The sequence below is a fragment of the Miniopterus schreibersii genome, assembly GCF_964146895.1.
Source record: "Miniopterus schreibersii genome assembly, chromosome: 16".
Classification (NCBI taxonomy): domain Eukaryota; kingdom Metazoa; phylum Chordata; class Mammalia; order Chiroptera; family Miniopteridae; genus Miniopterus; species Miniopterus schreibersii.
This window is the reverse complement of record NC_138116.1, coordinates 19,103,251-19,125,873: the sequence shown is the minus strand read 5'-3', so window position 1 is coordinate 19,125,873 and position 22,623 is coordinate 19,103,251. Positions and strand designations below refer to the sequence as shown.

The following is a 22,623-nucleotide window of genomic DNA, read 5'->3' as shown; positions in this document are numbered from 1 at the left end:
TGTATCTCTTTTCATGTTAATACAATAACTTACCCCTTAAATTCCTGCACAGTATTTATTGTATAGGTAGTCAATATTTATTTAATTTTCACTTAACGGACTTTAGTTCCTATTCTTTACTGTTATAAATAACACAGCTGAGACCATCCTGAACACTTGGCACTTGTCCCAGTAGTTCCTTGGATAAAGTTGCAAAAATGAAGTTGCTGAATCAGATGGCATATAAAATTTTATCTGTCACCCACCCGATTGACCTGAAGGAACGTTATCCGTTTATGCTCAGTAAAACTTATTTTAAAAGCCCCTCAGGGACTGTCTCTCTCAGTGCTCTGCTCCTGTTAAAAGGAGCCACCCACCAAGCACCTTCCAGGCTGGGCCCGGAACTCCACTCGCGCCAGCCCCGCGACACTCCAGGTAGCAGTTGGGGCGCGCTCCCCGGCCGGAGGCTCGCGCGCGGGGGGCGCTCGGGCCTTGAACCGCGGTCCCCGCGCGCGCGAGCCCGCGTCGCTCCCCGCTAGGCCAAAAGTTCCCCCTGCGCACGCTCGTAGGTCGATAAAGGAAGAAACAAGTAGGAAGCCGGGATGCAGGCGCCGAGCCGCCCCCTGGAGGGCTGGGAGCCCGGGCGGCGCTCTCGGCCCCCAGCCCGGCGGAGCATCGGGGGCCGCGCCCTCCCGGGACCCCCCGCCGGCCCTCCGCCCTCCCGGCTTCCCCGAGCGCGGGCCGGGACCCCGGCAGGACGGCGGGAAGAGGACACCCCGGGACCGGGAACGTCGGGGACGCTGCAGCCCTCGCTGCTCCGCTTCTGCCTGTTAGTGCGACCTCGGGCCCAGCGCCCAGGCCAGGTGAACCCCGCGCGGGCCGCCGCTCTGGGAAGACCAGGCAACCCTCGGGTCCTATGGTTTGAGAAGACTCGCGGCCGCCTAGAGCAGCCAGCGGGTCCCATGGTGTAATGGTTAGCACTCTGGACTTTGAATCCAGCGATCCGAGTTCAAATCTCGGTGGGACCTCTCTAAACCTTTTGGTTCTCCAATTCCCGTTTTGGGGACCCCTGGCAGCTTCGGCCACCTTGGGCTGTGCCGTTGCCCCCGTGACCTCCCGGGCCGCAGTTTAGGGTCCCTCCCCTTCTCTCAACGCTTTCATTTCAGGGCCTGCGTAAGGGTCGCAGTGCGCATGCGTAGAAGTCGGGACAGCACAGTCTATGCGTCTGTCCCTGGGAGACTCGCAGTGATTTTACCCCGCTGGGGACAGAGGGAGGAACCTGAAAGATCCCGGGGATCCTGCTTCGGGCGGGCAACAGCGGCTGTCCTCGGGACTGGGAGACACCCCTCCCCCGCCCGCCGTCCCCCGGAAAGCTGCGGGGAATCCTTCTTCCTATTGGCCAGCGCGCCGAGCGCGATCCGCTCCCGCCGTGTGAGCCGGCGGAGCTGCTCCGGCCGAGCCGGGCGAGCAGGAGGGACAGGCGGGGAGGAGGGTGTGGTTTGGGGCCAGTCCGGCTGTGAGTCGGTCTGATACTGAAGTGTGTGTATCTGTTTTGCTTCTCCGGTATGCAGGCCGTAGGCAGCGAGGTTTTCTGTGTCTTTTTCTTTCAGATTCTTTAAATTTTTTTTTCAATTACAGTTTACATTCAGTTTTATTCTGTATTAGTTTCAGGTGTACAGCATAGTGGTTAGACAATCATATACTTTACCAAGTGTCCCCCCGATATTTCCCGTAACCAACTGGCACCATGCACAGTTATTACTATATTACTGACTATATTTCCTATGCCTTACATTCGGTGTCTTTCAATCAGAAAAAAAAAAAAATAATAATTTTAAAAATCCTTAGTTAAGCTATCCGTTCTTCAGTTTGTCTCAGCGGGTTAGAACATCTCTGCCGTGAGTTTCTCATCATATCGATAGAGATTTCTCCCCAGAGGTGGGTAGGGACCTCTCTACAGGGCTTACCAACAGAGCTGAGCAAATCTCTCTGTTGGTGAGCCTGCCCTGGATCCACGTTCTGGGTGCTAACCAGGCCCAGGTGATTTGCAGGAAAGGGTGCACCTCTGGGATAGCAAGGGAAAGACGTGCACAGAGTGCTGTCTTCTTTGGGTTGGTGTCTGGGTTTTGAAAGCTGTCTGTCCCTCTGGGATAAGTGAGGAGGGAGCCCGCTGACGCATTTGTGATCCCTCTCCAGGGTGATTGGCACTGTGGTTATACTTGCCACCCCTTGGGAAGATGCTGTGGTAACGGAGAGGATCCTGGCACCGCTCTGAATCTCTCCCCTGAGCACCCCTCACTCCACCCCACCCCGCCTCGCGCACTCCTTAAAGGTTTGTGTGGATTTGTGTGTATGAGCCATCCCAGCCTCAAAAGTACCTAAGCATGAGAAATGGGAGGACTTGCTCTACCAGATATTAAAGCTTATTATTAACTATAAACTATAGGAATTGAGATAGTGTGATACTGGTGCAAGGATACTGGTGCAGACATACCAATGGAACAGAATAGAGAGCCCAGATGCGAGCCCAGACGCAGCCCTGCACATACTTGGACAACTGATTTATGACAAAGGTCGTACAACAGGGCAGTGGGGAAAAAGACCTACTTTTCAATAAATTATTCTGGGATAATTGGTGTCCTATGGAAAAATATGAAATCAAATTCCTCCTAACTTACACTAAGCAGGGCAGTACATTCCATGTAACTGTAGACCTTTGAAAGGAAAAGCAATAAAGCTTTTGAAAGACAACATAGGAGAATATTTTCAAGATGCCAGAGAAGGGAAAACTTTTTTTAAAAAAAAATATGTTTTTTTTTTAATTGATTTCAGGGAGAGAAAGGAGAGGGGAGAGAGAGGGAAATATCAGTGATGAGAGTTATTGATCCACTGACTCCTACACGGCCCCTACTGGGCATCAAGCTGCAACCTGGGCATGTGCCCTGATCAGGAATCGAACCCTGACCTCCTGGTTCATGGGTCAACGCTCAACCACTGGGCCACGCTGGCCGGGCAGAGTAGGGGAAATCTTAAACAAGACGCAGAAACTTCTAAAAATTTGATGTATGTCATTATATTAGTATGATATTCTATGTTCTCCTTATCAAAGACCCCAATAAGAAAGTGAAAAGGTAAGCCACAGAATAGGAAAAAGTACTTGGAATGCATAACTGACAAAGAACTTCTATCTAGATTCTATAAAGAACTAAAATTCATTAAGGGAAAAGACATAAGACCTAATGGAAAAATAGCAAAAGATTTGAAATGGCACTTCACACACACAAAAAGGAATTCAAAATAACTAATATACATATTAAAAGATGCAAAACACAATTAGTCATCAGAAAAATGCAAATTAAAAGCTCAATGAGCTATCACTGCACATTCACCAGAATGACAATGCTGAATGTTGTCCACAGAGATGGACTCAGGATAAAGATCTTTTACTCTGAGCCAGCCTAACTGGCATTTGGAGGATCAGGTTCCATTCCAAGCATCACATAAGGACATTGATAAATTTCATCCTGCCACTAACTGGGTGCAGTTGGGTAAGCAATTTAAATGTTCAGAAATTGTAACATTTTCAATGTGAGGTGATGGATGTATTAACTAAACTCGTCACGGTAACCATTTTGCAATATATATCAAATCATTGTTGCCCGGCTGGCATGGCTCAGTGGTTGATTGACCAGGAAGCCATGGTTTGATTCCTGGTAAGGGCACATACCTGTTTTTTGGGCTCGATCCCCAGTGGAGGCATGCAGGAGGCAACCGATCGATGACTCTCTCTCATCATTGATGTTTCTATCTCTTCTCCCTTCCTCTCTCTGAAATCAATAAAAACATATTTTTAAAAAAAAATCATTATGATATATACCTTAAATTTATGTGTTATACGTCAATTATATCTCAATAGGGCTGGAAAAAATTGAAAATAAATATTGTGAGCCTTATCTGTAAAAGGACAATGGTGGTGCCTTTTACATAGCAGTGTTGCAAGAATCAGGAAAATAGTAATTGAAAAGTACTTTTCTCTGTGTCTGATCCACAGTAGGCTGATCCATGGTAACTGCTAGAAAGACAACCAGAGTGGTGGTGACTCAGGAAGCTCGGGTTCTTGAGAAAAGAACATATGTTTATATGGGGAAGAAAACAAACTTAGAGGGTTGCAACAGAGGCGGCGAAGGAGAACTCGTGGGTGGATGTTAGAGGGGCAAATAGGAAGAACTGCCCCACAATTTGAGCTGTCCATCAACAGGCTAGGCTTGAGAAATTCTGAGTTTTGATGCCTGGCAGTCTTTTGGGGGAGCTCCAAGGTCTTTGTCTTGGGAATATAGGAAGGTGGAAGTTGGGCCTCACAAAAGTCGCCTTGCTTTCTGCCCTGAGGTTTGATTCTGCTGTGAATCCTGGTACCCACTCAGGATTTTACTCTCTTCCACTCAGGATCTTTCTCATCACTTCTCTAGTGACTTTCATCATATTTGGTTTGTTTTTTCATTTCTACCAAGATCCTCAGTAAGGTGTCTGTTTTAGATCACAAACCAGTACACGCAGAAACAAAACTGAAACAAAAATTTAAGAGACAATATTCACCTTTACTACATGTAAAAGTACACTCATATTTTGCTCTTTATTTTTTAAAGGTTGGTTACAGTCTACTAAATTTATTTCATAACTCACTAATGGTACTTAACCCACATTTGCTAAAACACTTATGAGCTCCCCAGCATCCCCCCGTCCCTCTCCTCCTAGCTCTAGCTTCTTTGAAACCCCCTCCACATTTCCTTCTCTTTCCATCCCCCATGGCTCAGGTACAACCTCTCTCTCCTCACCAACAGTCTGAGGGGACCCTTCCAATGGTTTTATTCCCTTGAAGGGCCCCCAAGAACAGCATTTTCCAGAAGATGGCGCCTGCAGTATGTTGTCCCTGACCAAAGTCACCAACAGAGGGCAGAGCGCCAGGACCACTGGGGAAGCCAGGTCTGTCTCTAGCCTGGCCTCTCCTTTATGGTAGATTCCCAGTGTGGCCCATTCATTATCTTCTTCGCTTACTCTTTGTACATCAGGCAATGCATATACAACACTTATCACAATGCCTCTCATGTAGTAAGCCTGTAAGGGACAGAACAGGCAGAGTCATTTAACACCCATTTGTTGAGCACCTACCATGTTCTAGGAGCTAGAAATTTAAAAAAAAAAAAAATCAAAGACTTGACTCTTGCCCTCAAAGAGCTTGAACACTTGACTGATAAATTGAAGACTAAAGTAGAGTATGGAATGAAAAGCAATAGGCTCAGGAGTATTTGGGACACAAAATTAAGTGAAATCCAACTAGGTAAGGTTAAAAAAATCCAGATGAAAGCTCAGAATGGCATGTAAGTCTACCATTTGTGTAAAAGGGGGAGAGCGTTAATGTGTATTGGCTTGTATATGCATAAGGCGTCCCTGAAAGGCTACCTGATGCGGGGGGGGGGAGGGGGGGCTGTTCAGCGTGTACCCTTTTATACCTCTAGAATTCTGAACCGCCTAATTTTGAATGACCTAGTTATCCATTTACAAAAGAAAGGGAGTCAGGGAAAGCTTACTAGAAGTGATGCTTAAACGGGGTTGTGACTGTGAATTAGCTAGGTGGAGACGTGGCACCATATGGAGTCCTGGGGGCAGGTGAGGTGAGCGGTGGGGAAAGCTGAGGCCCCAGAGGTCAGCAGGGCCTGCCCCACGGGTGTGGGAAGGCCTGGGTGCTAAACCCAGAAGTCTTTTTTGTTTTGTTTTTATTGATTTTTTAGAGGGGGGGGGGAGAGATCAGTTTGTTGTTCCATTTATTTATGCATTCATTAGTTGATTCTTGTATGTGCCCTGACCAGAGATCAAACCAGCAGCCTTGGCATATTGGGATGATGCTCTAACCAACTGAGCTACCTGGGCAGGCTAAACCCAGGAGTCTTGACTTGGTCTTACAGAGGGTGGAGAGTCAAGAAGGGTTTTGAGCAAGGGAACCACAGAGAATACACTAGCGGCCAAGTGGAGTGTGGGGTGAAGGGAGCCAGGTAGGAGGGGAGTTTCGCAGGAGGCTGTGGAATCCTGGGGTGAGAGGCAATGAGTCTAATGGCTTAGCAGAGAGAGCAAAGGGATAAACTGGTGAATGAGTGACAGACATAGAAGATCGTATCTCAGGTATTTGCATCTGATTAGATGGGATGGGGGAGTGGGCAGGGAGAGGCAAGCCCACTGAGCTTCTTGGCCTCTCCTCTCCTGGATTCCTTGGTTTCTGTCTCCTCAGCTCTGATGCTACAGGTGATGAGTGGCCCACTTCACCCATTTCTGTGGCCTGCTAGAGAACAGGAAAATGAGAGGGGACAAGGGGACCCCAGAGTTGTCTCCCCTACCCCAGCTTCAGACATGGCGGGGGGGGGGGGGCAGGGAGTAGGATGGTTTTGGTGCTATTTAAAAAAAATGTTTTTTATTGATTTCAGAGAAAGGAAGGGAGAGGGAGAGAGATAGAAACATCAATGATGAGAGAGTCGTTGATCAGCTGCCTCCTGCACGCCTCCTACTGGGGATTGATTCAAGATCTCCTGGATTATAGGTCGATGCTCAACGCTGAGCCACACCAGCTGGGCGTTTTGGTGCTATTTTGAACCCCACTTTGAACTCTGCTCCTGGATAAGTGCCCTGCCTCCTCCACCAGGACCAGGCATCTGTCTCCCTACACAGCACCAGATACAGAATAGATGGGGCCCAGGACAAAAGGAAAATGTGTAGGGACCCCTGTGCAAAAATTATTAAGAATTTCAAGACGGCTATAACAGAGTGTTAAAGCAAGCAGAGGGCCCTTCTAAGCAGGAGGCCCCATGTGACAGCTATGTGACAGTATTGGTGGAACACGCCCATGAAGCTGTTCTTGTTCCCAGGCTTCAAGCTCATAGGGAATCGAACAGGGTGGGGCAGAGGGCTCTGACTATCTTTCCTAGAGGCCCTGAGGTCATAGTAGGGTAATCAAACTCTGCCTAAGGCACCAAGATGCCTAGCAGACAAGACCCCACCTCTCTAGGCTGCAGGGGTGAGATCCAGGAGGTACCGGGGTGGGAGCGGCTGGGCTGTCTGATTCACTAGGAAGGATTTCTAGCTTCAGCCAGCTTCAGAAGCTGAGCCCTGAATTAGCCAGTCAGCTGTTCCCCTCTTCCCCTCTCCTCCTGCTAAGGTCTGGGAATCCCATCCTGAACGTGGAGTCCTCGTGGAAGAAAGGCGATAGACAATTTGAACCTGGAGAATTATTCAGATTGATGTAGGTTGACCAGGAAATCAGGAGCATTCCTTCCCCCTCTCTTCCTCCCTTTTCCTGACTTGACATCATTTTACTGCTCAGGATCATTAGAGTTTCAGTTGTGCAGCCTCTGCTTGGTGGCCTCACACCTCTGACCCTCCCTTTTCATGGCCTTTCTTCCTCCACCCCAGCCTGAGCTGCTGATGTTCTCCAAGTTCTCTTTTTAGTTTCTTCTCAGTTTGATCCATGCAGCCATCTTGAGCAGTGTCACCTACTTTTGAAGTATCAGTGGCCACCTCTCATCCATTCTCAACAGGGCTCAAGGGAAGGGAGGAGAAGCCCAGGGAAATCTCTAGTCAGCTGGTGGAGAGGGCTTTCTAGTTGGTGACACCACCATTCATTTAGTCATCCCAGAAAGAAACTTGAAATCATCCTTGAAGTCCCCTGGCCATCCTCCAACATTCAATCAATCTCTAAACCCTGAAAATTTGACTTCCTAATTATCTTTCCAACTCATCACCTTCTCTCGGTTCTTAATCCACTTACCTGATTCAGTTCCTAATCTCCTCTGAGTGTCTGGATCCGTGATTCCACTTTCTCTGGGAACCGCCCTTCTTGGCTGGCCCTGAAAGTTATTAGGGAAAGGGATTCCTACCTCTCTGATTCCCGGGAAGCAATTAAGGTTCTGGTCAGATGATCGGGTGTTAGAGTACAATTGACGGACTGAAGACAGGATATCTGGAGAGAGCTATGTGGCTGGTCCTCTTAGGGTGAGCTCAGATGCTGAAAATATGCAAGTGTTATGAACAGGTTTACCAGAAAGCTCCCTGCACAAGAGGCTCTTTATAATCCCACTGAGCTGACTGAGGCTCATGAAATAAAGCAGCTAGAGAGGTAGGAATACAGCTTATGCATGAGTGGACAAGCATGGGCTTTCCTTCATCAAAACCAGCACAACTTCACCAATGAGCCAGCAACAGTGACAACCCTGAGCCCCTCATATAACACCAGACCTCAAGATAACCAGCCAGGTCAATGAGAGGACAGAGAGTTGTCACTGGAATCGGCACTTATTTAGGACTTGGATTTGTGTTCCTTGGCTGTCGTGTCCCTGCCATCTATGGACTTATGGAATGTCTTCCAGAGAGCCATGGTATCCTAGACTATTCTATCTCCTAGAAGGTCTTCCCAGTAGAAATAAGCAAGACATTAAGTGTATGTGGATCCTGGAACAGAAAAACGCCACTAGTGGAAAAGCTAGGGAAATTCAAATAAAGTCTGGAGCTTAGTTAATAGCATTGTACCAATGCTAATTTCTTAGTTTTAATAACAGTATCATGGTTATGTAAGATATTAACATTAGGAGAAGCTGGGTGAAAAGCATGTGGGAACGCTGAACTAGATTTACAACTCTGTAAATCTAAAATGATTTCAAAATGAAACTACTGAATTTTTAAAAAGAAGTAAGGCAAGGGGCTAATGTCAACAGGATTTGCTGATCTTGCCATGTGCCCATCAACATCATCAGAATAACTCACTGGCCTGGTAAAGCCCAGTTTGGTGCCAGCTAGGAGATACCGCTTTGCAAAGATGAGGTGCTGTCAGAAGGCTGCCGGATGCGCTCTGAACAGATCCAGGAACAGCTGACAGGCCTTTCCTGTCAGCCCTCCCAGGATTCAACACACCCATTCAGCTGGATTAGGTAGCCCTCCTAGGGGGTCCCCTCATACTCCACACAGACCCTCTTTGAGTATATGTCTGTGGCTCCTTTAGACAGTAATTGCTCTGCTAACAAGGCCCAGAAATCAGTCTCTTTTTCATTGTACCCCCAGCCCTTAGCAGGATCCAGCCTCCCTTCTGCTGATCAGAGCCTGCCTCTCCACTATTTAAATGCCTTCTTAGACTTTGCATTGCCTTGAAGGTAAAGAAGAAAGTTCTTGTCTGGCCGGGGTGGCTCAGTGGTTGAGCATCGACCTAGGATCCGGGAGATCGAGGTTTGATTCCTGGTCGGGGCACATGCCCGGGTTGCTGGCTCGATCCCCAGCAGGGGGTGTGCAGGAGGCAGCCGATCAATGACTCTCATCATTGATGTTTCAACTCTCTCTCCCCCTTCCTCTCTCTGAAATCAATAAAGACATATTTAAAAAAATAAATAAATAAAGGAGAGAGCTCTTACCTGAGCTCCAAGCAAAGTGCTTTAACACTTGACCCCCGTGTCTCCCTCTCCAGTCTCAAGGTTAACCACTTCCAGTTCTGCCCTCGCCCCGCTGGCCTGCAACAGTTCAGGTCACCTTGTTCCTTGCCCCGAATGTCTGTCTGCCTGCTGTGTGTGTGTCTGCACCACCTTCAGCTTTTCTTTCCCCATAGCAACACTTACTGATTTAATTATAAACTCTTTGTTCCATGTCTTCCCTGCTAAATTCCATGAAAATAGAAGCCACGTTAGTCTTGTTCACTTTTCTATCCCTGGTGCCCAGGGCACAAAAGACCCTCGATCATATTAAATAAATCATGAAATCATGACTTTGCAAACTCTTTTTGTTATCAGGCCATCTGGGCTGATCTAAATGACTCGGAGGAGGACCACAAGATTGAACATGAGATGGGACAAAGAGCCTCCTCACTCCAGCCCTCAACCCCAACTACTCCGATGGAAACGCTGGTTCCTAGGATGAGGTGAAGGGGGAAACTGGGAGAAGCTCTAAGGAGGAGTAAGTGTCTCCTAAGCCTGCCCTCTGGGGTCTCAGGGTATTGCAGGCTTTTCAGACCCCACCACTCACAGGGCCAACTGCTGAACTGGAAGATCAGAGTGTTTCCAAGTGGGCTCAACAGGGACCCAGCAGGCGGGGGAGGTAATGGCAGAAAAGAGTGGAAAGTGGGCTTGGGAAATGGATTCATGGTGCATGCAGCCAGGTCTCTTTACCTATTCTGTGACTGAGAGAAGGTGGAAGCTCATTGATTCTCGGGTGTCCCAGCACAGTTGGTTCTGGGTGAGGAGTGGGGCTGAGGAGGGACAGTCAGTCAGGGCGAGGGGCTCTGGTGCCATCAGTTTATCATACAAGTGCCTTTCTCCTTGAAGGGGTTCTTGTCCTCAGAGATGCCTTTGAGAAGAGGGTCGTTTCCTGCGTGGGCCTCCACATAACCCTTGATTTCCCTTCCTGTCTTGGAAATCTGCGAGAAAGCAAAGCAAAGTTCCAACCCTTGTTTATTGCTCAGGATCCATGACTTGGTCAGTCCCAAGAAAACAGGCTTTTGGGCAGGGCGGAGACAGTGGCCAGAGAGGAGGAAGGTGAAAGGGACAGGCAGGTGTGAGAGGGGGTCAGTTCCTCATCCAGAACCACAAAACCTGACTTACCTGCAAGGGATGCTGCCTGGAGACAGGGCTGGACAGGCCCAGAGGCTCTGCTGTGCACCTCCATGGGGTCAAACCCCAGCCTCCTTCCACATCCTACCCCATCCCAGAGGCACCTCCTCTCCTTCTGCTGCCCTGGGGAGGTGCCACCCCCCTTGTCCATCACTGCCTCCTCCGAGTCCCAGCTCCATGAGGGGATGGAGAAGAGGGAGTCGGGGAGGGAAGGGGAGACTCACCGGAGCCCTTGGGTTCCTCGCTTCCTTCTTCACCTGCTCCACTTCCATCCTCAGTAGCTCCTTCTCGCTGAGCTCCTGGGCCATCTGCCCAGACAGACCTGGTCCTGGACAGGATTTTGTGGCCTGGATTGCAAATCCCCTGGGCTCCCCCAGCTCCCTCCTCTGCACTCTCTATACCTCTACTTTTACTCTCTTCCCCACATGTCCCTCACCTCAGGCCCCTTATTGCTCACCCTATGTTCACTACATGCTCCCCACCCCACCTCCATCATGAATCTAGCTCAAGAGGAGAGGATGCTCCCAATCTGATAGGGGAGGCACGATCTCAGATAAGGGCCTGTCTATGGAGGAAACAGGACTCAGAGCTTGGGGAAAGGAGAGAAAAAGAGTTTCTTTCAGTGAAGGAGATTTAAGGAAATTCCAGGTCCTATCAGGGGAGAGGGAACAATAGTGGTTAAGAGAAGGGCTCTGGAGCCTGTTAGGCTCTAGCTCTGATCCCAGCTCTGTTGCTTCCAAGCTGTGTGGCCTTAGGCAAGTCACTCAACCTCCTTGAGTTTTAGTTTCCCCATCGGCAAAATGGGTATAATAATAGTATCTACCCTATACGAGTATTGCAAGTACTAAAAAATAATGCATTTAGAATATTTTAATACATTGCCTGGCACATAATGAACACAATACATTTCTTATTATTACTATTATCATCATCATTACACAGTTATCAGGAAGGCCTGTCAGGAGCCTAACCTCAATAATTCTAAGACTAGATCCCAGCCCAGTACAACCCCAGCCCCACTCACCTGCCAAGAAAGGGCGTGCACTTCAAGTCACTTGTGCCCGACCCAGGCAATATGGTGTTTGAGCCACCCAGCTTCTCATCAGCTGAAAGTCTTTGGATAAAGCAGATGGTCTGGAAGCCCAAATCTGATGCCTAAGCTGATCATAGGCTCAAGGTTCTAAGCCCATCCATCAGCGTGAGCCTCCAGGCTCTCACTGCCACCAGAGCAGACCCCCTGCCCCCTGCATGAGCTGCACTCCTCTAGTGACCCCTCTGGCTTAGAGCCTATACCCCAGTTCTCACCCTCCAGCCCTCTCTTCCCCTCCCAATGAGGCAAGTCCTGGACCAGCTCCTAAGTTCCTTCACCCAAGAAGATTTCATGTTCCTGATTGGAGTCCCACTTTATAGGGTTCTCCCAACTCACTCTTCATTCATTTGTTCAATAAAAATGTACTGCCAGGCCGGTGTTGCTCAGTGGTTGAGTGTCAACCCATGAACCAGGAGGTCACAATTCAATTCCCAGTCAGGGCACATGCCCGGGTCACGGGCTCCATCCCAGGTAGGGGGTGGCATTAGGCAGCTGATCGGTGTTTCTTTCTAATCAATGTTTCTATCTCTCTGTCCCTCTCCTTTCCTCTCTCTGAAATCAATAAAAACATATTTTTAAAAAATTAAAAACTTAAAAAAAAAGTACTCACATAGGATGCTGTGTCAATTAGCACTTGGGGCCATGGCCACATCTAACACCCATGTCCATGCTTCTCTGCCTCCTTGCCTCCTGCTGAGCCCTGGATGTGGGTTGCCCTTAGCATAGGGCACATATCTTCATTTTTCTCTTGGTCTCCTCCCAGAACCACCCAAGATGACAGACACTGAGCTGCTGCTTGGGCTGATGCCTGTCCAATGACAAGGGGACCCTCTCGAGGAGCAGATGTTAAGGGGCCAATATGGTCAGTGAGGGATCCTCTTTTTCTTCTGCCTCCAGGATGACACTGGGTGCTGGGCGGGGTGGGAGGAGTCCCAGGATTCATCCTAATTTCCCCAGATCCGGGATCTCTAAGAACCGGAGACCAGGACCGGCCCCTGGAGGTCATCTAGCCCAACTCCCCATTAATGCAGGAAACAGAGCACCTACCTCCTGAGGCCGGCGCAGTGCTCTATCGACCGCTGCTTCCTAAGCCCGACCAGTTCATCTGGAACTTGAACCTGGTGCTTCTGAAAGTCAAGTCCTTCTTGTTGTCTAATCTGAGTCCCTCACATTACACTCGGTCCGTTTCACCTCCTCCTGCCTCATCGAGCATAATCCATGTACACAAGGTCTTCATCGCACAAAACTGCAGAGGCTTGAAAACACTGCCCAGGGACCTCTGTATCCTCCTGGTGTTCAGTGGGGCTCTGGCGGCTGCGTTGTCTGTTTCCCATTGTTGCTGCTCTGCCACGCTACAGGCCCGCAGCGTGACTGGTCTCCATATCCTCTCCACCCTCCACTCGCCTGTCCCTTGGTGACTCATCCCTGGGCTTCCCAAGGAAGCCCCCACCCTCTGCCTTTTCCTCCCCTTCCATGAGTGGAAAATCCATCTCCACGCCCCCCCCCCAGCAGGCCAACCCCCTTCCTCCACAATCTACCCCCCCCAACAGTTTCCTCTCTAGGCCCAGGGAGCAATCACAGACGCCCCGACCTTGGCTTCCTCTGTTGGGAGGGATTGAGGGGCTGGGCCCCCAAAGGGGCCACTGGCTTTCCCCTTCCTCTGGGCAGGGGACAGAAGGGCGCAGGCCCAGGGAGCAGGGACTGACTTCCTCTTGTCCGGGAATGAGCATGCCTGACCTTTGCAAGCAGGTTTGTGTCTCTCACGAAGAGGAAACCAAAAGCGGTGAGAGAGAGGGAAGGCAGAGCGACCAATCAAGGGCAGGGTGAGGCACAAAACCAGTAGCTCCCCGGGGAGCCGGCAGAGGCTGGGGGCGATGGCGGAGTTGCAGCAGCTGCAGGAGTTTGAGATCCCCACGGGCCGCGAGGCTCTGCGGGGCAACCACACGGCCCTGCTGCGAGTCGCTGACTACTGCGAAGACAACTACGCGCAGGTAGGCAGACGGGCACAGGCCCCGACGCCCCAGCCCCTGGAGGGGCCCTGGGCAAGGCCAGCCCCAGGGCAAGGCCATGGGGACCATCCTGACAGGTGCTTGTCAGGGGCTTCAAGTGAGAAATCCTCCTGCTCCAGGCCTCAGCTTCCACCCAGTCTCCCAAACTGTAACCGTGACCCCATGCTACCCAAGCCCCCACTGGGCCTTTCTCTCCCAAAGCCTCAGACGCTATTCCACGCTGTTATCAGATGAACCCTAGGTTCGTCTCCTTCCCAGCCTCTCACTCAAATCCACAGGCCCAAAGGCTTGTCCTCACACAAATGTTGGTGCCATCATTTCATTTTTAGGCTGGCTCTAGGTGAGGACTTCCCACACATTGTAGTGAACTTGAGATGGACCAGGGAGAGCGGGAGAGCAGAGAGATGTCAGACTAGGCTGGGTTAAAGAGAGGGGGTCTGACACAGGCCAGGAGATGAACGTGACTGCAGAGACCAGGCTGCCAGCCAAGGGTGAAGATATAGCAGCATCTTATTTTTATTTATTTAAAATATTTTATTGACTTCAGAGAGAGGGAGGGAGAGGGAGAGAGAGAAATAGAAACATCAATGATGAGAGTCATTGATCGGCTGCCTCCTACCCGCCCCCCGACTGGGGACTGAGCCCACAACCCAGGGAATGTGCCCTGACCGGGAATCGAACCTCAATCTCCTGGATCCTAGGTACATGCTCAACTGCTGAGCCATGCTGGCCGGGCTATAGCAGCATTTTAGAGCAGTTTTCTAAATTGCTTGGTTGTGCCAGGACTGAGCATGTGGATTCCTGGGTCAAGGGAAGAGGAAGGAGAAAAACTTAATGACTGAACACCCCTGCTGTTTCTTTAATCCTAATGACCACCTTGTGAGACAATATCGTTTCTATTTCATAGATGAGCAAACAGCAGCGCAGGGAGGCAAGGTGACTTGGTTAAGGTCACATAGTTTGGAAACAGCAGCCTAGGCTGCCGAAGCTGAGCATCTGAAGCACCTGACATCTGAAGCTGAGCTCCCCACCTTCCCGCCTCCCTGACATGCTGTGTGACTTTAAGATAATTTACTTGCACTCTCTGTCCTCAGTTTGCTCTGCTCCCTGAAGAGCTACACACTAATCCTGTTACCCCTTGGGCAAAACTTCATTTTTCTAACCTGTTCAAACTGTCGCTTGATTACTGAGATGAGGCACAGGGGCATCCCAGATTAACAAGAGTGTTGAAAAAGAATAGTAAAAGGAGCAAGTGCTTATGGGAATGTGGCAGATTAAAGAGAGTCAATGATGAGAGCAGTGAAAATGCTCGGCCCCCTTACTTTAGGCCTCCTGTAGTCCCCATGCCAGTCCTGCGAGGTGAGCACGACTCTCATTTCACAACCAGGAGGCTGAGGTTCAGAAGGTGAACTTGCTTTCCCAAGGTTTTCAAGCTAGTGGCAGAACCTGGATTCAAATGCATCTCTGACTCCGGAGTCCATCCAACAAAACTTTAGTTGAAAACACTACCCGGGGTGTAATTTCAGAATGCGTAAGCCAGCTCCCTTCTCCTGGCACTGGCAGGCCCGCTCCTCCTGATGATAAAGGGCGGAGGTGGTCCTTCCCATTCCTTCAATAACTTCTGCACATCTCAACACACTGTCAGGTGGGTTCTCATTTGCACACAGTGTGCACACGGGATTTGAAGACATAAAGACAAAAGTCCAATTTCCAACTCTGCCAACTACCAACTGTGGGACCTGTGGCAAGTTGCCCCTTGATTCTTTACACAGGTTAAGTGTGATCGTGTACTGGAGCATTTAGCCCAGTGCCTGCCCCTTGAGAAGGCCAAGATGACTGGCAGAGTGACTGTTATCATCATCATCACATGTAGATAAAAGTCAATTCTTTGGAGGTGGAACAGCCCTGGATTCGTGTTTCTTTCATGCAGAACACTAACTATCAGACCACACAACCAATGACCTTTTCTGGCATCTCTGAGGATTTTTGTCTGAAGGGCAAATGCCTGGGAAGGGTTTGGATGACTTCTCAGAACTGCTCTTTAACAAGGCCCCATTTCCAGGCCCCTTGTCCTCCCCCACCCCTCCATCCACCCCAAGCAGGTGTCAGGAAACCCATGGGGAATGGGGTCAACTGCAGAGTTCTCTGTCAGGGTCCAGGGGTTTTACAGGCAGGGTAATTTGCATGATAAATAAGCAGTCAGTCATGAAGATAGATCCCAAAACTTTGACCTCCAGACCTAACTTGGCCTAAGACCAAAGGGTTAGTAGGCATACGGGCTTCTAGCCTCCCAGAGCTGGGCCCAAGCAGACATTTTTCTATTTAGACTGATGGAAAAAATCCACATGCCAGTCCCGGGAGGGAACCGTACAGGAGAGTTGAGCTAAGAAATCTGGGTGGAGACCAAAGAGGTAGTCACTGATCTATTTGGGCCTTCATTTCCTCACCTATTAAAGGAAGGTCTTGAACTAGAACAAGACCTGATATCCTTTCTGGTTTTAACATCCTGGGTTTGGCCTGGCCAGTGTGGCTCAGTTAGCTGGAGAGTCATCCAGTACCCTGAGAGGTCGGGGGTTTGATTCCTGGTCAGGTTTCAGGTTTTTCTCTGTCTCTCTCTCTAAAAAAAAAAAAAAATCAATAAAAAAATCCTGGGTCGATTGTTTGCTTTTCCAAGGCACTTGGTTATATATGCGAACAAAATGTAAATTGCCTCAAATAAGCATCCTAACTGGTGTTGGAACAGAAAGGCAGGGAGGGACTCCTGAGACGAGTAACAGGAGGGGCAGCTCAGAAGGTTCTGGGTCTGCCCTTTGGCTCCAGCCTAACTCAAGCTACATTGAAGTCCCCCAGATCTCTCTGAGCACCCTGCTCTGATAGGTTCCAGGTCTGTTCTCCACTGGCTGGCTTTGAGGAGCACCTGAGTGCAGCCTTGTCTGCCCTGGACTTACCTCCCCACCCCCACAAAGGTACAGGCTAGAGTTCAGCAACTCCATGACCCAACCAGAGATGAGGAAGCTGCCTGGGGAACCAAATGACCAGAGTTTTGCTCCAACCCTCACAGTCTGATCTGGGACTGAAAAAAATCCCTCTTCTGTCTTAAGCCACTCCCTACCCACCCCTTTACCACTGGCTGGCAGTGTGACCCTGCCTAGCCCTTGGCACAGTGCCTGGCATGCAGTGGGAAGATGCCCAGCAAGTATTTGGGTTTACATTAAATCTACTAATTAACTCACAAGTGCATATTTTTTATAGTTTGTGTCGGGGACACTATACCAGTATGAGATTGAGAATAAAACAAGCAAGCTCCTTGCCCTCACTGTGCTTACATTTTAGTGTGTGTGGTAGATAATAAAGTAAAGAGATAAGTAATTGCTGATAGCGTTAAGTGCTTTAAAGAAAAGACAATAGAGTAATTGCTAGCAGATACTGAAGTGGGCTAGGGAAAACCATAGGGTGGTGAGGAAAGGTGTCTCTGAGGAGCTGAGACTTAATAAGATTTCTTGAAAAAAGTAAAAGTGCAAAGGCCCTGAGGTAGAAACAACCTTAGCTTGATCAGGGAACAGAAATCCAATGGCCAATGTGGTTGGAGGGGAGTGAGAGAGGGAGTGATAGGGGATGAGAGTGAAAACAGGACCCAGTCTTGTGGGGTCCATATAAGCCATGGTTAGTAGTTTGGATTTCATTTCCCATGTATGGGGAACTATTGGAAGAAATGAATGAGGTCACTATCTTTGGGTATCAGTTTCCTTTTCTACAAAATGGACCAAATTATTGTTCCCTAAACACCCGACTGCAGAGTGGAGTTAAAGAAAAAGCACAAGAGTCACCTGGGGAGCTTTTAAAGGCACAAACTCATCAGTCTCACTCCCTGTGGGATTCTGATTAGAAGGTCTAAGATGAGGGCCTGATGTTGCTTGGTTGGTTTTAAGTTTGAGATCTCCTCCAACCAGTATTGGCCTCCTCTCTCCTTTCTACTATTTACCCATTACCTTCCCCAAGCCTCAAGAAGGTGGTAGGGTTAATCCTCAGCTTGACTATTTGAAGAGGTGTATCTTTCCCTTTCCTTGCCCCCATTCCCCTGGGGCTACAGATTTGCTTTCCTGATGTCCCCTGAGTCCCTCTAATTGCAACAACATTCTTATGAAAAATACTTCAAACATCTAAGGGTTGTTGCTTTTCCCAATTCAACCCCCACCTCCCCTATACCCTCTCCCATCCCACCTGTCCAGCAAAGGATCAGTGGAATGTGCTGGCCTCAGACCAAGACTTTGTATATTTCAGGCCACAGACAAGCGGAAGGCCCTGGAAGAGACCATGGCCTTTACCACCCAGGCCCTGGCCAGCGTGGCCTACCAGGTGGGCAACCTGGCCGGGAACACTTTGCGCATGTTGGACCTGCAGGCAGTCGCTCTGCGAGAGGTGGAAGCTCGTGTGAGCACACTGGGCCAGGTAAGGAATGTGCGAAGGCTTCTTGCATAAAGCCCCCAACTCTTCAGCTCCACTTGGGCATTTTCTCCAGTAAAACTTTTCTGCCTTTTTCCACACCCAAATGCCTGACTCCACCACGAAAACTTAATAAGATTCCCAAGCATCTTGGTACCTGTGTCAGTGCTGGGCCTTGCTGCCCCATCAGACTAGGTACTCCCTGAAGACAGAGCTCGCTCTTTCTCGGAATTCTATCCTGTGTGCTAGAAAGTAGACTAATCACGGCGGCTGCATAGTCCAGGAAAGAGGCAAAGTGGACCTTGTTTCCATCTCAACACAATGACTTAATAAAATGTCCTAGACCCAGAGTGCTTGCTTGGCAAGGTCATCTTCAGCCCTGGAAGCACTGCTACCACCATAGTGTCCCCCACCCACCTATTACACACACCCTCCTCCTTCCTTCCTGGATCCTTGGCTGGGGAATAATTGCCCCATTAACCACACGCACAGATCCAGCCACACACTGGCCGGGCCTGCTCGGCAGCCCCATGCCCAGTGTGGGTGTGTCTTCCTCTCATCCCAGCAGATGGGAGTTCCTACCCTCTCAGTGCTGGAGGTTTCTCCACAGAACATCCCAGGAGGAAATTATTCGCTTATTTGTCCCTCAAAAGGGAGAGCTGACCCTGCCACGATTCTCAGCCACTTCTTTCCTCCCAGCCCCCAAGCCAGCCCGGTGCTTCAGTCTCTCCCAGACATCCCCAGGGATGCCGTTTTCTCTTTGCCTCTGGTTCCTGCTCAGCTAAGAATAACTACTATTCTCTTCCACCAGGAAGTTGCTCCAAAGTGGCTCCATCTTCCCCTGGCAACACTCTTGCCAAATGCTGTGTGGCTTTGGGGACAAAACTCACTCCTTCTCGACCTCATTGCCTCCCACGGTCCTACACCCACCCGTCTCTCGCCTCTTCTTCCATTAAGGGGAAGGTCCTATATAGAGCCCCCTTCACTGTCCCCTCAAATCCTGTCACACAGATGGTGAACATGCATATGGAGAAGGTGGCCCGAAGGGAAATAGGCACTTTAGCCACTGTCCAGCGGCTGCCCCCTAGCCAGAAAATCATCGCCCCCGAGAGCCTACCTCCCCTCACGCCCTACTTCAGGAAACCCCTCAACTTTGGCTGCCTGGATGACATTGGCCATGGGATCAAGGTAAGGACAGGGGCCCCTCCTCTCTCTCCACAACCGCGTCTTCTGCCTCATGGCTCCCTTCTCTCCAGGCCCCCAGTCTTCTTGCATACCCATGTTCTTGCCCCCACTCCTTGAAGGCATAACCCTAAGGAGGAGACCCTCTTCAAAAATCCTTCATGACACCCCCCCAGAACTGGCCTTTATGCTCTCCTCACATGATCTGCTGAGAGTGACATTTGAGCTGTGGGTACTGTGTGTGTGAAGGGCAAGAGGAAGGCAGGTTGTCAGGGTGTGCATGAGAACAGCTCCCCAACCACATGAGAACAGCAACTTCCTCTGTCTGGAGGTTTGAGGTCATCTCACTGAGAAGTCACCCCAGAGCTACTGCTGGGTGGGAAGGGGCAGGGAGGCAGCCACTCAAAAGGGACATAAGACAAGGGAGCAAGACTAGCATTTTCTTCTCTGCCCATCCCCTGAGAGGGGGGAGAGGACGACACCCCTATCCCATTTTATCAATTCCTGTCCCCAAACTCCAATATTCCAGGCCAGATTAAAGCTCCTCTGTATCTGAGTGACCCATCCCCCCATATCCTTACCATACCTCTTCCAAAAAGGGGGAAACTAAATTCCCTCCTTCAGTCACCAGGGCTCCCCACAGTAAGTTCTTTCCACTGTCTAACTTAAATGCTTTATGACTCAGCTCAAATCCCTGTTTTGTCCCTATCGATGTAGAGCAGAGAGCCATTCCCTGCGTACCTACTCTCGGGGGGACCCTGTCATAACAGGGGTGCTCTCCTGCACGTGGGTTGCACTTTGTCACCGGCACACCCCACTCTAAATGCCCTGCTCGCCCTGCGCTGCACTCAGAGCCAGGTCCGCAGGCCTGCCCCGGGCGGCACCTTTCTAAGTGCGATGGTCCCCTCCCTTCCCCACGCCTTCCTCCGCCCACGCTGGGGCTGGGGTCTCTGAGAGTGAGGGACCGGGAAGGGGTGAGCGCGTGGCCCCCGCAGCCGCTGAGGCCACGCAGGGGAAGTGCCCTCAGACCGTCTGTGCTCTGGTTTCCGTGGGGCCTGCGGCGGGCCCGGCCCAGGCGCCGCGAGGGGGCTGGGAAGTGGAAGTGGGAACTTGCCGTGCCCGGGCCCTGCCTCCCGGCTCCTGTCCGCCCGCCCCCGTTTCCTCTGTGGGGTGAGGGGACTGGGGGGGGGGACGGTGTCAGCCCAGCCCCCCGCTCCACCGCAGGATCTGAGCACGCAGCTGTCGAGGACCGGGACCCTGTCTCGCAAGAGCATCAAGGCGCCCGCCACACCCGCCGCTGCGACTCTGGGGTGAGGCTCGCTGACTCCCAGACCAGCCTCGCGGGCCCCCGAGACTGCTCCCCCCCTCGCCTCCGCCAGGCGCCAAACTTCCTCCTCTGCCAGCTGCCCCTCCTCCCCGCACCTGACCGCTGCTCGCTGAAGCCGCCCCCCACCCCCGCACTGACGACACCCTGCCCCCCCCCCAGGAGGGCTCCCCGGATCCCCGAGCCAGTGCAGCCCCCGGTGGTACCCGACGGCAAGCTCTCCGCCGCCTCCTCTGCCTCTTCACTGGCCTCGGCCGGGTGAGCCCCACGAGCCCCAGCGGGGAGTGGCCGTGGGGGGGGGGCCGAGGGGGGCCTCCTGCCAGCCGTCGCGCCTACTACTGAGGACGGCAGGGGCGGGGCTTACAATCGAGGGGCAAGGCCAGTTGGGGATGCCCAGCTGGGGAAGGTGTTCCCCAAAGCGAACGGCCCTGCTTTCTCTGAGGTCCAGCAGTGCGGAAGGTGTTGGTGGGACCTCCGCGACCAAGGGGCAGGCAGCACCCGCACCCCCTCCTCTTCCCAGCGCCGTGGCCCCGCCTCCTCCGCCCGCCCCGGACGCCTGCCCGCCGCCCCCTGCGCCGCAGGCGCTGTCCCCGCCCCCGCCAGGTAAGGAGCTCCGCCCTCCCCTCCGAGCCGGACCGTGGGTCCCTGTCTCACCGCCCCAAACTGCTCCCCACCCGCTTGGATCTCACCCGGCGCACCTCAGTGAACGCTTTGTCCAAAGCGAGGGTAGCAGGAGAGACCGGCGGCGGAGGAAGCGAACTAACTTAGCGCCTACTTTATACCAGGCCTTGGATTCCAAGGCTCACCCGTTTTCTCACTTAAATTTAGCCCTAAGAGGATCTTCACACCCCCATTTAACAGATGAGGCTGAGGATGAGGGGTTGGGTGACTTGCCCAACAGCCACCCAGTGTAGTGGCAGAGTCTGACTACACTACATTGTCCGAAGGTTCAGTGTTCAGTGAGCACCTACTCTGCCCTGGAGGCAGTGTGGGAAGGCCAGGATGGGCAGGACTGGAGGATTCCACAAAATAGGCAGATCCTGGTGCCCTCCTCTTGAACAGGAGTTTCCTTTCTGCTTTCCTTCTCAGCCCTAGAGCTGCCCCCACCACTGGACCTGCCCCCACCGCTGGACCTGCCCCCTCCTCCAATCCTGGACATAAACGAACTGGAAATGCCCCCTCCACCTCCACCAGGCTTTGGGCCGGAAGAGCCTAGCTGGGTCCCTGCTTCATACTTAGAGAAAGGTACCTGACTACTGGGACTGAAGGAAACCAGATTCCAACATCAGGGTCCCCCCCCCCCCATCCTTTTACTCCAGAGGCAATCTGGGCCTATTGTCCTCCCCCGGTCCCTACCCATTTTCTGATGAACTGAGCACATGTTTATCCAGTTGTCTAAAACCAAGCTGGGAAGAGAGCTGCCGGCCTGGTATTATTAACTGAGCTGGGGAAGGGTCCCCGGGGCTAGGAGAAGGCACCTCCTGCCTCCCTAGAATCATGGGCCCCTGTACCCCCATGGCTGGGCAGGAGGCACTTCTCACGGCACCCTCTCTTCCTGCCCTGCAGTGGTGACACTGTACCCATACACTGGCCAGAAGGACAACGAACTCTCCTTCTCTGAGGGGACTGTCATCTGCATCACTCGCCGCTACTCCGATGGCTGGTGTGAGGGTGTCAGCTCAGAGGGGACTGGATTCTTCCCAGGTAACTACGTGGAGCCCAGCTGCCAGCCTGAGGCTCTCTGGGCTGCTGACTAGAGGCTCTTCTCTGAGTGAACCTCAAGCCCCAGGCCAAAGCCAGCTCCAAGGTCAAGCAAGGCTGGAAGTGCCCAGATGCCTGCTGCAGACAGGAAAGAACTGGAAGACAAGGAGTCTGGTGATCTTGTCCACAGAGGACCCTAAGTCCACTGAGGGTGGGGTCTCCAGCTGCAAGTGCCAACTTTGAATAAAACTCTGTTGAACTCCTGAT

General features: G+C 51.3%; 2 protein-coding genes across 5 annotated transcripts; one reads left to right on the top strand and one right to left on the bottom strand.

Moving 5' to 3' along the window:
- Nucleotides 1–677: 677 nt before the first annotated feature.
- ABI3 (ABI family member 3) lies at nt 678–22,623 on the top strand. 4 transcript variants are annotated; one of them, XM_081162443.1, is made up of 12 exons: nt 678–842; nt 2,176–2,311; nt 9,792–9,919; nt 12,461–12,559; nt 13,447–13,688; nt 17,988–18,155; nt 19,161–19,337; nt 20,556–20,641; nt 20,818–20,913; nt 21,104–21,258; nt 21,745–21,900; nt 22,222–22,623. In XM_081162443.1, the coding sequence occupies exons 5-12, from the start codon at nt 13,572–13,574 to the stop codon at nt 22,410–22,412; spliced, it is 1,146 nt and encodes a 381-aa protein (XP_081018569.1). In that variant the 5' UTR covers nt 678–842; nt 2,176–2,311; nt 9,792–9,919; nt 12,461–12,559; nt 13,447–13,571; the 3' UTR covers nt 22,413–22,623. The 4 variants fall into 4 exon arrangements, with proteins under 4 accessions (XP_081018569.1, XP_081018568.1, XP_081018567.1 ...); XM_081162442.1 differs by lacking the exons at nt 678–842; nt 2,176–2,311; nt 9,792–9,919; nt 12,461–12,559 and having other exon boundaries at nt 13,258–13,688; XM_081162441.1 differs by lacking the exons at nt 678–842; nt 2,176–2,311; nt 9,792–9,919; nt 12,461–12,559 and having other exon boundaries at nt 13,258–13,688; nt 21,098–21,258; nt 22,222–22,621.
- On the bottom strand, nt 10,289–10,915 carry GNGT2 (G protein subunit gamma transducin 2; the record flags this gene model as incomplete). Its single annotated transcript, XM_081162446.1, has 2 exons — nt 10,289–10,414; nt 10,832–10,915. 2 exons carry the CDS (start codon nt 10,913–10,915, stop codon nt 10,289–10,291), a joined length of 210 nt encoding a protein of 69 aa, XP_081018572.1.